Source organism: Pyrus communis, chromosome 16, assembly GCF_963583255.1.
Source record: "Pyrus communis chromosome 16, drPyrComm1.1, whole genome shotgun sequence".
In the NCBI taxonomy this organism is placed as follows: Eukaryota; Viridiplantae; Streptophyta; class Magnoliopsida; order Rosales; family Rosaceae; genus Pyrus; species Pyrus communis.
The window spans coordinates 11,642,499-11,656,955 of NC_084818.1; the positions used below are offsets into that span (position 1 = coordinate 11,642,499).

General features: G+C 36.3%; 1 protein-coding gene and 1 pseudogene across 1 annotated transcript; one reads left to right on the forward strand and one right to left on the reverse strand.

The window, feature by feature from the left end:
- Positions 1-1,946: 1,946 nt before the first annotated feature.
- On the forward strand, positions 1,947-6,410 carry LOC137721307 (SKP1-like protein 21; annotated as a pseudogene).
- A 166-nt stretch (positions 6,411-6,576) lies between these two features.
- Positions 6,577-10,280, reverse strand: LOC137720753 (receptor-like protein EIX2). Its single transcript, XM_068459869.1, has 2 exons — positions 7,102-10,280; positions 6,577-6,991 (listed from the first exon to the last, which is right to left on the reverse strand). Exon 1 carries the CDS (start codon positions 10,072-10,074, stop codon positions 7,105-7,107), a length of 2,970 nt encoding a protein of 989 aa, XP_068315970.1. The 5' UTR covers positions 10,075-10,280; the 3' UTR covers positions 6,577-6,991; positions 7,102-7,104.
- Positions 10,281-14,457: the final 4,177 nt, after the last annotated feature.

The following is a 14,457-nucleotide window of genomic DNA, read 5'->3' on the forward strand; positions in this document are numbered from 1 at the left end:
GCTAGGGACCAATTAGAAGAAAAAGGGGGCAGCCAATCAGGAGGGAGGATCTCCCTCTTCCCGTTGACCAGACCCATGACAAAACCGGTTTCGACCTGGTTCTATTTCCGACCAATTTCCACCACTTTTTCCAACGAAATTCACCCATTCTTCACCTGCTACTTCTATCTACCATTTCCGCCCAAGATCGAAGGGTTTTAAGAATCAATTTCGTGAGAACAACACTAGGGGGTGCGAGGGAACTTTGATGGCGATCCACCATTTTTGAAGCGTTTCTCTTCAATTACCATCACCAAAATACTCCTCAAGAGGTCATGAACAAAGCCCAATTAGTGGTTGGAGCGTCGGAGTTGATTTGAGGACGAATCAAGAACACCCAAATTCTAGAGTTCCGGCGGGTTCATAGCTATTTGGAGCTTTTTACGGCCAAATTAGACTTGATCACATGTATAAAACTTACTCTACTCATTGAGATCTTTATTTTTGTGAAATTTGAAAATTTTTAAAAATAGTAAATTTTTTAGTAAAGTATGCACCTTTAGCTAATTAAAATTTTATATACAACAGGTGGTTGATTCTGTCTAGTGGATAGACACTTTTTATTTTTATTTTTTTATAGATGAGTGATATTGTTTGTAATATTAAAAAGAACCCTAATATGCATAGGGAAAGCCGATGAGCCAAATTTAAATCAGAGAACATGAGTATGAACTCATCCATGACCAAAGCCCACACCAAAAGGTAGTTGGTTGAGGCCCAACGAGTTCGATGATTAGGATTAGTCCAATTCCACATCAGCATTGTTATTCCTATTTTTTCATCAAAGTGCATTTTCCAATCTTTAACTTCAGCAGCATTAACTCTTAAACCCAATTTAACAATTTGAATTAGTTTTTTAATTCTCCAATTTTCGCGAAGAAACTTCACACTGAGCAGCAGTTACTAAAACAACAATAATTTTTATTTCATACATCGATATCACAAAAGGTAAAAGCCTCCAAAAACTAGATCCGGATTCCATCCATATATGGCACACCTTCAAATTCTTCCCGATCTAGTCTCGGCAAATTAATCTTCGTGACACTCCACCAGCAACATTCTAGCACTTCGACAAATCTTGCTTCAAATCTTCCTTTTTCCATATATGTAAAAAACGACTCAAATATAAAAGAAACTACACAAAAATAGTGAAGAAAAGGATGATAAAAGTAATGACAGATTAAACACTTATCAACTGACTACGTGATGTATTAGTGACATGACTCATAAGAGAATATGTCCTATGAAGAAGAAATATTTTTGTCCATAGTTCAGACCAGGTGGCTCATACGAATGAGGATTCTCTTTGTGAGGATCCAAGGAATTTTTTAATCATATTCGTTCATAGTAAATCGTACAACTAGTTTTTATCAGATATTATTTGTGTTTAATTTTCAATAAAATATTTAAAACAACTTTTGACTACACAATATACGATAATTGAACATAATTAAAAGATTTTCAGAATCCTCAAAAAGAAGATTCAGAGAGGATCACCAGTCGGCCCATACGGCCCATACACAAAAATCATTCCTTACCCCACCCTTATTGTTCCATGTTCATTCGCCCCTATTTGTGCCCTGCTCACAACACTAATGAATAATGATACTCAATATTCAGTGTCCAACTATCTAAAGGGCGTACGGGCCTCATTGATAGGGACCGTATTCAATCAAAGGCTGCTAATTACCAGCTCACATTGATGATCAATATGATCCGTTGATTAATGTGGGCCCGCACCAGGAAGTGTACAAACAAACAACGATAATCAATCAAATAAATACAAGAGGTCAGGAAACCCTAACGAAACGCTAACGTGTGATTTGTAGACCTTTTGATTTTTGACGCAATTTCAGTCGCACAAGAGGCTTTTTTTTTTTTTTTTTTTTCCTAAAATTTTTTCGCAATTTATCCATTTTTTGGGATTCGCCGACAACCGCCAAATCTCTGCAATTCAAAGCTACCCTACCTGGAATCCGTACATTTCGTATGTCTCCTTCGTGTTAATTAATTATCTATCCTTTGCTTTTCTTTACCATGTTTTTTTCCCCCTTCTAGATGCCTGTTTGGTTGCCCAGAAAGTGCAGGAAAAATGGAAATGATTGAATGGAAAAATGAAATTGCTAAGTACCCTTTAATCCGGAGCTTGCTGAACTAAAATCTTTAGGAAAAACAATCATTTATTTGTAATAAAAGTTAGTTTAATCGAGAAATTCAGCTAAAATACCTATGAATTGCAATTTTTCTCACTTGATTTAGGGCAATATAATCACCAGAATGCTTTTTCATGTACTTTGGAATAAATGGAATTAAGTTTAGTGGAAATATATATGTATGAAGTATAGATTTGTTAAGAAAAATTGGAACTTGTATTGTTTCATGGCAAGTAAGAGCTGGGTTTATGTTTTAAGAGCGATATTCTAATCTAATCTAAACGATGGAGTGGGGATTGCAAAGGGTGGTTTACTGCCCTAGCTAACTTGGGTTTATGTTAAATTTGTGTAAACTTTAATTTTGGGTAAGGATTTGCATAAAAGGGCTGCTAATTATAATTTTGTTTGACTTAACAGGGTATCAACAAGTTGTTGCATAAGAACATAAAGCTGTTTTCTTGCGCCTGATGCACTCCAGTTTTTAAGCCTCAGAACTTGGGATTGTTCAAATGTCAGAAGGTGACATGACTGTTATTAAACCTGAGGTATTATCACTTTCCTGTACGCTTTCTTCGTGCTTCTTTTTATGCCCCTCGTTCCTTTTTTTCCACTATGTTGTGTCGTCCTTGTCTAGTGTTTAATAGATAAATGCATTATGTTTTCTTTTCTTTGTTCTTCAAGCCATAGTCGAATCGATTGTTTTCTGTTTTTCGTTTCTTTTGAGTGCTTGTAGCTGCCTCTACTTGTTGAGTGTTAATTTGTTCTCTCTTTTTATTTTTGTTTATTTGGAGGGGCTGAAGGTGGGTGGGTTGTTTAACTGTTTCGTATTTTTCGTTTACTCTGTAATGTTGGAATTCTAAAGCCACATCGGTGCCAACTCATTCTCAGATGATGAAGTCTTACATCTGGCTTCAGACTACCGACGGTTCAATCCAACAAGTGGAACAAGAGGTTGCCATGTATTGCCCCATGATATGCAAAGAAAATATACAGAAAGGGATGGGAGCTTCCAAGAATCATGCAATATCTCTTCCTGAAAGAGTCAGTACTGCAATGTTGAGCTTAATTCTTGATTACTGCAGGTTTCATCAAGTACCAGGTCGCTCGAACAAGGTTCTACATGTTTTTGGAATGTCATTCTGTTTTCCTTCTTTCTGAGTCTATGCCCTCTGTCTGTTTTGCATAAATTTGAGCTACTGAGGACATTAATCTCCACCTGCACACTGGATTAAATGTTTACTCTGATGCTGGTGTAAACTCGGCACGCTCATATGACTCGGCACCACTCGTTTATGTAGGAGTGCAAGGCTTTTGATGAAAAATACATCCGAATGGACACAAAGTTGCTCTGTGAGTTGACTACAGCTGCTGACAGCCTCCAGTTAAAACCATTGGTGGATCTTACTAGTCGTGCTCTTGCACGAATAATTGAAGGGAAAACACCTGAGGAGATACGTGAAATATTTCATCTCCCTGATGATCTTACAGAGGTCTCCGATGCTTGAGATATCTGTGTATGCTTAGCAAAAACTTGGTGTTTCTTTGTTGTTTTTAACACCACTAAGAAATCATCCAGGAAGAGAAGTTGGAGCCTTTGAAAAATTCAACTGACAATCCACGCATCCGGCTTTTGAATCGATTATATGCAAGAAAGAGGAGGGAACTTCAGGAAAGAGAGAAATTGAAGGTGACTTTGGTATTTGATGAATCTGAATTCAAAACGTATTCCATAATACGTTTTCTGGCTTTTATACTATGCTAAATAATATATCCTTCTTATTGGTAGTCATTATTGAACCTTCCATACTTTTCAGAATGCCAAGCTTGAAGAAGAGCAAAACGATTAACGTTCAGTTGATGATCTCTTGTCATTCATTAATGGAGAAATTGGAGGTATACCTGAGTAATTGCTCTCTTATTCCTTGACTGCATAGTTATTGTTAATTGAGAAATTGGATTTATCATTGAGTTGCTTGTAGTTCCAACGAGCAAATTGCACAACGCACACTTGATACTAATTTTTTCAGGATTGCATTAGCCCACATTATACTGTACTTGGGAGTAATGGGATTTGAAGTGTAGTGTCTTAGTCGTCTATTTTTACTTTATTTCCTTTTGAAGGCCTCATTGGAGGTAAGGAAATTATGTTTCACAGATTCCAAAGGGATTAAAACTTCCAAGAACAAAAAGAAGAATCGCAGGAGAAAAGATCAGCAGAAAAGCACATGTCTATATGAGGCTAATGAGATCCATGAGGTTTGAATCACTAATTCGGTCTTGAACTTATACATTTCCGCTTGAGTTGTTAGGTAGCTAATTTTTCTTCATTTTTCTTTTCATCCAAATGTTGTAGGTGTCGAGCAATCTTAACTTTGCTTGCCCCAGTGATGAACTCAACAAATTTACGCCTAGCTCTAGTTTGACATTAAAGCTACAAGATCTAAAGGATGATAGGGTGGAGGATATGATTGGGTTTGATGATGGTGATTGATGATGAGTTTGATCTGGCATTGAAGGAAAAAATTGATAGGTTTGCCTGCAACTATTTTGGGTTATTACATGATTTGCAATATAATCTTATCTTTTTTAATTTTAGTGGATGAAAAAAAAATATATATCACGTTGAGCAACATGTGGAAGAAAAGTTACTGAATTGAACTGAATGGTAATAACTTTGTCGATGATGACTTTAGTTATAGAAAGCTTAAGGAAACGGAATGGTGGATCTCATTATGGTGCAACTTCGTTGCTTTTTTATTTTATTTTTTTATGAATGCAGTTCTGAAATTGAAGATATGCAATTAGAAGATGAAATTTGATACCTGCAAAAGAATTTCAAATTGTCATATGTTTTTCAATGTTGCAGAGTTTGCTTAAAAACTAAATAGCTATTAATGTAGTGGTATTTCTCCACTTCTTTTTTAAACTGTCCCATGTTCAAATCCACTCCTCACCCAGCTAAGAAGATGAAAAAGGTTGCGAAAAAAAGTTGGTCTGTGATAAAAATGAGTAAACATTGGGGACAATGTTTTGCCTTTGCTAGCTCTTTATGGTGGCTTTGAAAGATGTTGGTTTTTGATTTTCTGTGTGCAATAGTTGTTTGGACATTTTAAATAAATATTCGTTTATGTTTATAAAGAAACAGAGCTCTCTTTCTGGTCATCACCATTAAGCATCTGTTGTGAAACATGGTTCCGGCCGCCCACTCTTCTGGTTCTGCAGGTCTTTTTCTCTCTAGTCAGTATTATTTTATTTTCTGATAAACTGGAATTTCAAGTTGCATCCTCCACCATGGTTCTGCATGTGAATATGCAATTTTTAGAGACAACTTGTTCTTGCTGCTGTGACATATTTTCTTAAATCGCTGTTCAGGGAGGTTGAAGATTTTGCTCGGAGGTTAAATTCAGACTGGCCTGAAAGGATGCAAGAGATCTTATCTTTCGGTCAGGAAAGGAGGCCTGTACCATTTTCCATTAATGGAAACGGTTATTTGAGAAGATATGCTTGTATGTTCTCTTTCTTCTTGCTTTTTTGTTCCCTTCCGAAAGCTTCTTCCATTGTTTTTTTCCCGATACACAATACTCTTGTCACATAAGTAAATCTGTGCTAAGATATTTTCGTTACTTTCTTTTGGTAAGTAAGGTTGCAAATGCTTTACATGTTTCTCCTTTCAAATAGCTTTTAAACCTAATGATATGCCATGTTCCTTGAGACCAAGGGTGGAGGGCGAGTGCTAATCCCGGTGGGTCTATGAAACTTACCTATGCAACCCGAAAAGAACTTGTTTTCACCATTCCTCTTTACTATATGATATCCATAAAGTATATAGTTGTGGAGTGAAAGCTGGAAAGTATAATCTGTTTCCCTGTCTCCTACGTGTGGTTTTCCAAAATCTCCTTTTTTTTTTTTTCATGGGCTGATGAATATTTTTCATTAGAATTTCTTTTCGTATTCCTGGTTATTCATAGTTGGCCGTTCTGTTTCTGTCACGTTATAATTTTACCAAGTGAGAGGAATTGATATTGATATCAATATTGCTCCCTTTCCCTGTTCACTTAGCTGGCTGTGCATTAGCTATTTGATTAGTGATATTCCCTCACTCAGACAAGCGTAATTCCACTAGTATTGTACCAATCCCGAGTGTGTTTCTGTTTTATCCGCTTCTGAATCGTGTGTTATTCACCAACAAGAGACACACATTAAACTCAATAGCACTTATTCAGCATTACATTCCCTATTTATCACAAGCTTGTATGATGTTGCACAAATGGGAGAAATTTTTAGTTGTGACGGGAACATAAGTGGTACACCACGTGTTTTAATAGGAATGGTGGGAAATTTTATTTTTTAAGTTATTAACTTTTTAGCTCACATATTCCACCATTTGTTTAGGGTCGTCTCACTTATTTTGGCGTTTGTATAACAAGTTCAATGTGGTTTTGAAATTTTACCTTCGTTTAGTGCCGCTTTTTTTAGTGTCTTACACAGCTCTTCAATCCTGGCTTTCAATTTGGAATGCAGTTTATTCATCCATTAATTCATACAAATTGGGAAAAATTGAAACTAAAACCATAAATACTTGTGTGAAATTACAACTCGACAATGATCCAAATACATCTACCTCTAATGTATTTGGAGAAATTCCAACTTATTGTTACAAGTAACAGTAGAGCTTTTCATTCTGTAAAATCTCTTCTTCCATAACTTTAAGTTATTGCATTCTTCTTCTCCTTCAGGCTCCTCCTCAAACCGAAAGCCGAAAGGGTTAGCATGAAGTACCAAACAAGACGATGAACGAGCTACAAAAATTCAGGTAAACCACAGGCGTTAGCCGTTAGCCAAGATTTTAAAGGGGAAGAAGACATGTATGTTAATTGTAATATTATTCATTATGTCACAGAAAACTTACAGTTTATTCATCGAGCATTCTTCGTTGCCTGAACAATGTCACCCTGACATAAAGCCAATCATTTAAACCATTCAAGAGCTTGAAGTATGTGTATCTCCATGACCGGTTGAATATCAAACTCCCACAAACTCCCCATAATCCAATGACAAATCCAAGCCCCAAAGTCACGTAAAATCCAGGTGTTATAAACCCGTCATTATCTTCATCTTGATTCTCAACCACCGGTTTCTCCTTCAAAGTTGTTTCCTTAGGAGAGCACATATGTTCAAGTGGAATTCCACAAAGGAGAGGATTTCCGGCAAAAACAGAGGTGTCATAGGGTTGTAGTTGAGACCCGATGGGAATTTTTCCAGACAGGTTGTTGTTGGACAAGTCCAACTTACCAAGGCTAGATATTCCAATGAGACTTGTTGGAATTGTACCATGTATTTGGTTGTTTGACAAATCAAGCAAATCTAAAGACTGCAACTTCCCTATTTTTGGAGTTATTTGACCTGTTAAGTTGTTTCTTGATAGGTTTAAAGAAATCAACCCCACAAGATCAGTAACTTCACTAGGAATCTCTCCTGTTAATCGATTACTTGACAGATGGATACTCTTTACAAGCCCTAGAGTACTTTTGTATTTGGACATTATTCCATTCCATATCAAGGATGCTTCGTCATCATAACCATCAATAGCAGTGAAGAATGACTTTGAGTGAGTGATGGTTAGACTTGAACTTCCTCTTAGAGCCAAATGAGTCAAATTGTTGAGACATTTGGGTATACTTCCGGAGATGCTATTGATCGAAAAATCTAGAATCTGAATGCTTCCCATATTACACAATTGTGATGGAATGCTTCCATAGAAGTGATTAGAGCGGAGGATAAGAATAGTCAAATTTGGAAATCCAACCCCTAACCATTCAGGTATCAAACCTGATAATTTATTTTCTCCAACATCAAAAACCACGAGACTTGAACAGTTCTTCAAAGATGAAGGCAATTCTCCCACAAGTCCATTATTGTTTAGGTTCAATGTTTGAATTGAAGATAAAGAGCCCATTGTGGCAGGAATTCTCCCCAAAAAAAGGTTGTCACTCAAATCAAGAACTAAAAGATTTTTTAAATGAGTCCAGTAATCGGCAAGTTCTCCATGTAAATGGTTGCTCGAGAGATCAAGCAATCTTAAATTACTTGCGTTAATTGGAAACAACAAAGAGAACAACCCTGAAAACTTATTGTGGGAGAGAAAGAGAGATGACGAGGCTTTCAATAGGAATGGAGGGACTTCACCTTCCAATTGGTTCCAACTCAAATTTGGTCGACGAGAGAAACATACAAAATTGATTTGCGAGTTTGGAATTGTTCCTCTAATTTGGTTGTTGGAGAGATCTACATAACCAATTTCAGGAGCATGAGACAGCCTTTCCCAAAACCAACTTGGAAGAATATCAGAAATTCCTGCACTAGAAATATCAAGACTTTGATAACTTTTTTGAGTTCGAAGCCAGTTTGGAAAATGTGGACCCATCTTGCAAGACCCCAAGATTATAGAATCCAATTGGAAGGGAGGAACCCATGTAGAATGGAAGTTTAAAGTTAGGGAGGTAGAGGACAGAGACAAAGATCTTAATCTGGAGAGACCCGAGAAATGACTTTCTGAAATCACCCCTTCAAATTGGTTAGAAGAGAGATCTAGATATGCAAGAGAGCTCATGTTTCCAATGACATCGGGAAATAAGCCAGTTAACTGGTTGAAAGAGACGTCAAGATGAACAAGGCTGGCATTGTATTTGGACAACCAAAGAAATATGGAAGAAGTGAGTTGGTTGGAACTGAGGTCAACATGAGCAAAAGATTTTGAAGAATTTATGTTAAAAAGAGTACTGGAATGGATTACAGGAGAAGGAAGACCACACCCCTGTAATGTCAAGTTTGTAAGTTTAGGGAGCTTACTAACTATTTCCAGCCAGTCAGGAACATTACTGAGATTATTGTAACTCAGGTCCAAATATGTTAAAGCAGAAAGATGAGGCAGCCATGAATTCAGATTTTCTACATTAGCAAGGTTATTGGATCTGAGATTGGATCTGAGGTCAAGATGAACAAGGCTGACATTGTATTTGGACAACCAAAGAAATATGGAAGAAGTGAGTTGGTTGTAATTGAGGTCAACATGAGCAAGAGATCTGGAAGAATTTATGTTAAAAAGAGTACTGGAATGAATTAGAGGAGAAGGAAGACTGCAATAAGACAGAGACAAGTTTGTAAGTTTAGGGAGCTTATTAAACACTTCCAGCCAGTCAGGAACATTACTGAGATTATTGAAGCTCAGATCCAAATATGTTAAAGCAGAAAGATGAGGTAGCCATGAATTCATGTTTTTTACATTAGCAAAGTGATTGGACCTGAGATCAAGATATTGCAAGCGTGTAAGGTTTCTGACCTGGCTTGGAAATCGACCACCAAAAGAAGCATCCCAGAGATCGAGGTGTCTTAAATTGGAAAGAGAACCAATGAAATATGGAAGTTGGGTCCCAGTGAAGTTAATGGAAGAAAGGGCCAAATATTTCAAATGCTGCAACTCAATTAGTTTAGGACTCATCATTTTACCTTGAAAATAATATTCGGGATACTCCGGCTGTCCTTTCTGTTGAAGTGAGTAAGCTTCATTCAAAAAATACCACCCAAGATCAAGTTGAGTAACATGGTTGGTTCGGTTGCTGCAGTGGACGCCTACCCATTTGCAACAATCTTGCTTCTGTTCTTCTCTTCCCCACGAAGAGAGGAGATTGTAGTCATCCACGAGGCCCAGTTTGAAAGCAAGGAGTGCTTCTCTTTCCCTCTCAAAGCACCTCGTCACTCCTGCTGAAGAAATATTATTGAATCCAAGGGAAAGGGAAGGGTTGACAACACATTGTAGTAAAATTACCACCACAATTAAAGCACGAAAGAGTTTGTTCAAGCACCTGATTCCGTCACCCTCCATCTTAATTGAACTAAATCAACCAAGAGACAATTGAAGAAGGAAGAAGAAAAACTGTGGATTCAAGATTTTGATTTAGGAGCAAAAGGAAAGCTGCAAGTGTAGTTCAAATGTTGAGGACTCAGGGGGTATGGAAAACAACCTGACAGTGTATTGTGTTGGGTGTGAATAAATGTTGGTTGGGAAAACTAAGTTTTATAGTTTGTTAGAATATTGTATTTGCCTTAGAGTAAGGCATGAATCTTACTTTACATGGGCTGCTTTCTCTCAAGTCAAAAACGTGTTTGTTGTTTTTTTGTGTATGTAAGAAAGAGGACTTTCGTTGAATTAGGGAGAATCCATGCGTGGGAAAGGGACGGCTTCAGGCCATAACAACTCATAAAACGTCTTTTGGCTCTTGAGAGAACAAATTAACGTTTATTTCCAAAAAGTTAAAAACAGTAAAAAAATTTGTCCGCAAATTAAATTCCACACGTGTGAATGATTCCCACTATTCTCTCTCTTGCTCTCTCTGGTATGTACTAGAAAGTAAAGTCTGCGCGATACTGCGGATTTAAAATTAGAAACTTTAATAAAAAAACTTCTGATACTGTTCACTTTAACGAAAAACCACATTTTTACACTAAAAAGTCAATTTTGATACCATTCACTTTACCCTTTATTTTGTCTTTATCGTTAAAACTCAAAGTTTTTAGGCAATTTTCATTAGTTTTCTGTTTAAAATTGCTAGAAAGATTATGTTTAGAAGATGTAAACATTATGTTATAGAAGAATGGGAAAAGTTGTTTAAATGAGGTATCCTGAAAAGAAAAGGATTGAAATACATGAAACAAAAATTGTATCACAATAGAATTATATTATGAACAAAAAAGGATTGAAATACACAACCGAAAGAAACATTATAGAATCCAGAGGATAGGGAAGGGTTGAAACATTGTAGAAAAAGTAGCACCACAATGGAATTATGAAAGAGTTTCTTCAAGCACCTGATTCCGTCATTCTCCATCTTAATTCAACAAAATCAAGGCAAAGACGATTGAAGAATGAAGAAGAAGTGTACAATTAAAGCTGCGAGTGTATTACAATGCTGGGTGAGTACGCAATAGTTCACAATACAATCCACACACTGAGTCGTCTTGACTCAAATGATCAAGAATGGAACATGTGTGAGTGGATCAACTACTTTTCTATAGGTAGGTGCAGTAATTAGAGGATGACTTGTCCCGTCAAAATAATGACAAAGCCTACAACAATCAACACAATTCCGTGTTGGTTGTTTTGTTATGTTTATGTTTTAGAAGTTTTTTTTTTTTGTTTTTTGTGAAATTAGAAAACAACATATATGCGTGTAATTCACGTTATTTGGATCAAGCTAAAAAGCACGGAAACCGTCTTAACTCATGAGAGAACAAATTTACATTTATTTTACAAACAAGTTGCAAATAGTCAGAATGCCTAATTCATGTTATTTGGACCAGACTAAAATAAACGGAAAATGCCTCAACTTTTGAGAGACAAATTCACATTTTTTTTTTCCGAAAAAGTTGCAAACAGTCAAAAGTTGTTTTGGAGGATAAGAGGAAGGATGAATGACTCCCACGAAATAGATGATTCTTCTCCACTTTTGTTTGTTATTTGTCTTAATCACGCTTTAAAGAAAAGTACAAGTTTGAGAACAACCCTACAAACCAAAATTTCCACGATGGAAGTGGAAATCCATGCAATAGTTCAAGGTTATTGACTCAAATGGTCAAGCATGTAACATGTGTGAGTGGACCAACTACTTTTCTGTAGGTAGGTGTAGCAATTAGAGGATGACTCGTCTATCCAAGATAATGACAAAGCTTGCAACAATCAACACAATTCTGCGTTGATTGTTTCGTTCTGTTTACGTTTTAGAAGTCTTTTTATTTTTTGTGGAATTAGAAAACAACATATATGCACGTTATTTGGACTAAGCTAAAAATCGCGGAAACCGTCTCAACTCTTGAGAAAATAAATTTACATTTATTTTCCAAACAAATTGCAAATAGTCAGAATGCGTAATTCACATTATTTGGACCTGGCTAAAATACACGGAAAACGTCTCAACTCTTGAGAGACAAATTCACATTTATTTTCCAAACAAATTGCAAAAAGTCAAAAGTCGTTTTGGAGGATAAGAGGAAGGATGAATGATTCCCACAAGATAGATGATTCTTCTCCACTTTCGTTTGTCATTAGTAAAGTACAAGTTGAGGATAATAGGGACTTGCAAACCAAAATTTCCACGACGGAAGTGGAATTGTATTGTATTGTCTTGTCTTGGACCCCGTGCGATACTCCATGCGATACTTCAAGGTTATTGACAGCAAGTTCTCAAGAGTTTACGGTATTTCGAATAATTACACTGCAACTGGGGTCTTTACAAATTTAGTCTTGGCGTTATTAGATTAGAAGACACACAATAATTGACCGACTTAAATGTATTTGCATAGAAATTATGCTAAATTGCTGTTAGAGAAGAATCATCACTGTCATTTGATCAAGACAATACTTATGGTCTTTTAGCACAACAGATCCTTGCGTTTTATTCACTTGTGACTGTTCGTTTATCAAGAGGACTAATTCAAAAGACATTAAGCAGATAGAGCTTCAAATCACAACTCATGACAACGAGAATCAAGCAAGCAAAAAGAAATAAATCAAAACCTGAGATTCTTATCAACATGCTTGTCCCTTATGAGCTCTGAAACTTCCTCAATACCATGAAAAGCCTCAAAATCCTACACATTACACACAAGAAAACAATTGAATCATAAAAAACCCATCATTGCTCTGAAACCAATCACAATAAGAGGTGTTTTCAATTGGATGTATTTTAAGCATCCACATATCTTACGTCTTCCCTTAAGATTTCGAGAGAATTGAATCAAAACTTTATATGGAATCTCTACAAATCAATAAAACTCCATAAATTTGACGCAAAACTGAAGTTTGAAGCTTTACCATTTGATTAGCTGATGAATCCAACATCATAGCAATCAAAGCATAGGGAACTTTGTAGCCTTCCAACTTCTTTACGGAAATGGAACCTCTCTGGATCCATTCCTATCTAATCCACCTAGTTCGAGATCTGGATTGTTCAAATTTGATCCAACGGTTACAAACATGGGGCTCCTTTAAAAGTGATAATAACGTTAGCCGTTAGATCAAATTTAAACGGTCCGGATTCCGGAATAGGTGGATTAGGTGGGAATGGATCCGGTGAGGATCCATTTCCCTTCTTTACAGTATTTTCATAACTTGAGTTAAGTCAGATTACAGTATAATTTTCACCTCAGTGATCAGGGAGTCGAATCCAAGCATCTAAGGCTGCAAATCAATTTAGAGAATTAAGGGATTTGTGAGATATACGTGAAGTTGAATGGTGATTATTGTATTTTGGTAAACTCTGATTTATTGTGTATTTGACTTGTATATTTAATAAATCGATTTCCAATTCATTCCAACCTATTTATTCTTCCGTATCATTTTTAAATGGATTATTCTTCAAACTTGTTTCAGTTTCTTTTTATTTATTTTATTTTTATTCGCGTATCGGGTGCAGGATCAATTCTTTTATCATTCTGAGTCTGGGGCGTGACAATACCTCACTCGATGAAAATAGTTGCCGGAATCACTGGAAAAAAGCGGAACAAAATCAAAATTTCCACAATGCAAAATAAAAAATCCCACGGTATTATAAGGAACAACTTTTTCATACAAACTGAGACAATAAATGACAAAAAAAATCAAAATTTTCACAATGCAAACAGAAATGTATTGACTTGACTTGGTGAATTTTTGTCTTGAATTTATTACATGTATTTGCCTTACCATTTGGCATGAATCTTTCAATCTCCGTCTCCAATTGAATGGTAGATGCAGGCAGGGATGAAGCAAAAAAATCTGTATAGTTAAACAACAATCGTTTACAATATTTGAGAACTTGAAGTGTACTTGAATATCTCCACGACCGGTTGAATATCAATGTGCCACAAACGCCTCAAAATCCAACAACGAACCCGATCCCTATACTGATGTAAAATCCTCTCTAGGCATCCATTGCAGGGATTCATGTGCAGCGGTAAAAGCAAAATTATTTCTCCACTCATCAAGTACTAAGAGCATCTCCAATGGGAGACCCTATTGTTGGGTCTCCACCACCACTCTTGAGAACTCTTTTAAGGGCTTCAAGGTAATATTTGGGTCTCTAAATGAATATTGTCTTCAATGAAAAGTCCTTATAGTAGAATACATAAATGTAGGGACTAAAATATTAGAAAAAAAACATTGTTAATGTCGTTGGAGCATTGCTATTGATAAAAACAAGAACACAAAACCAAAAGCTATCTCTAGGTATTC

Bases quoted from the DNA above. Each gene is read 5' to 3' on its own strand.
- LOC137720753 (XM_068459869.1), bottom strand. From the start codon at position 10,074: ATGGAGGGTGACGGAATCAGGTGCTTGAACAAACTCTTTCGTGCTTTA.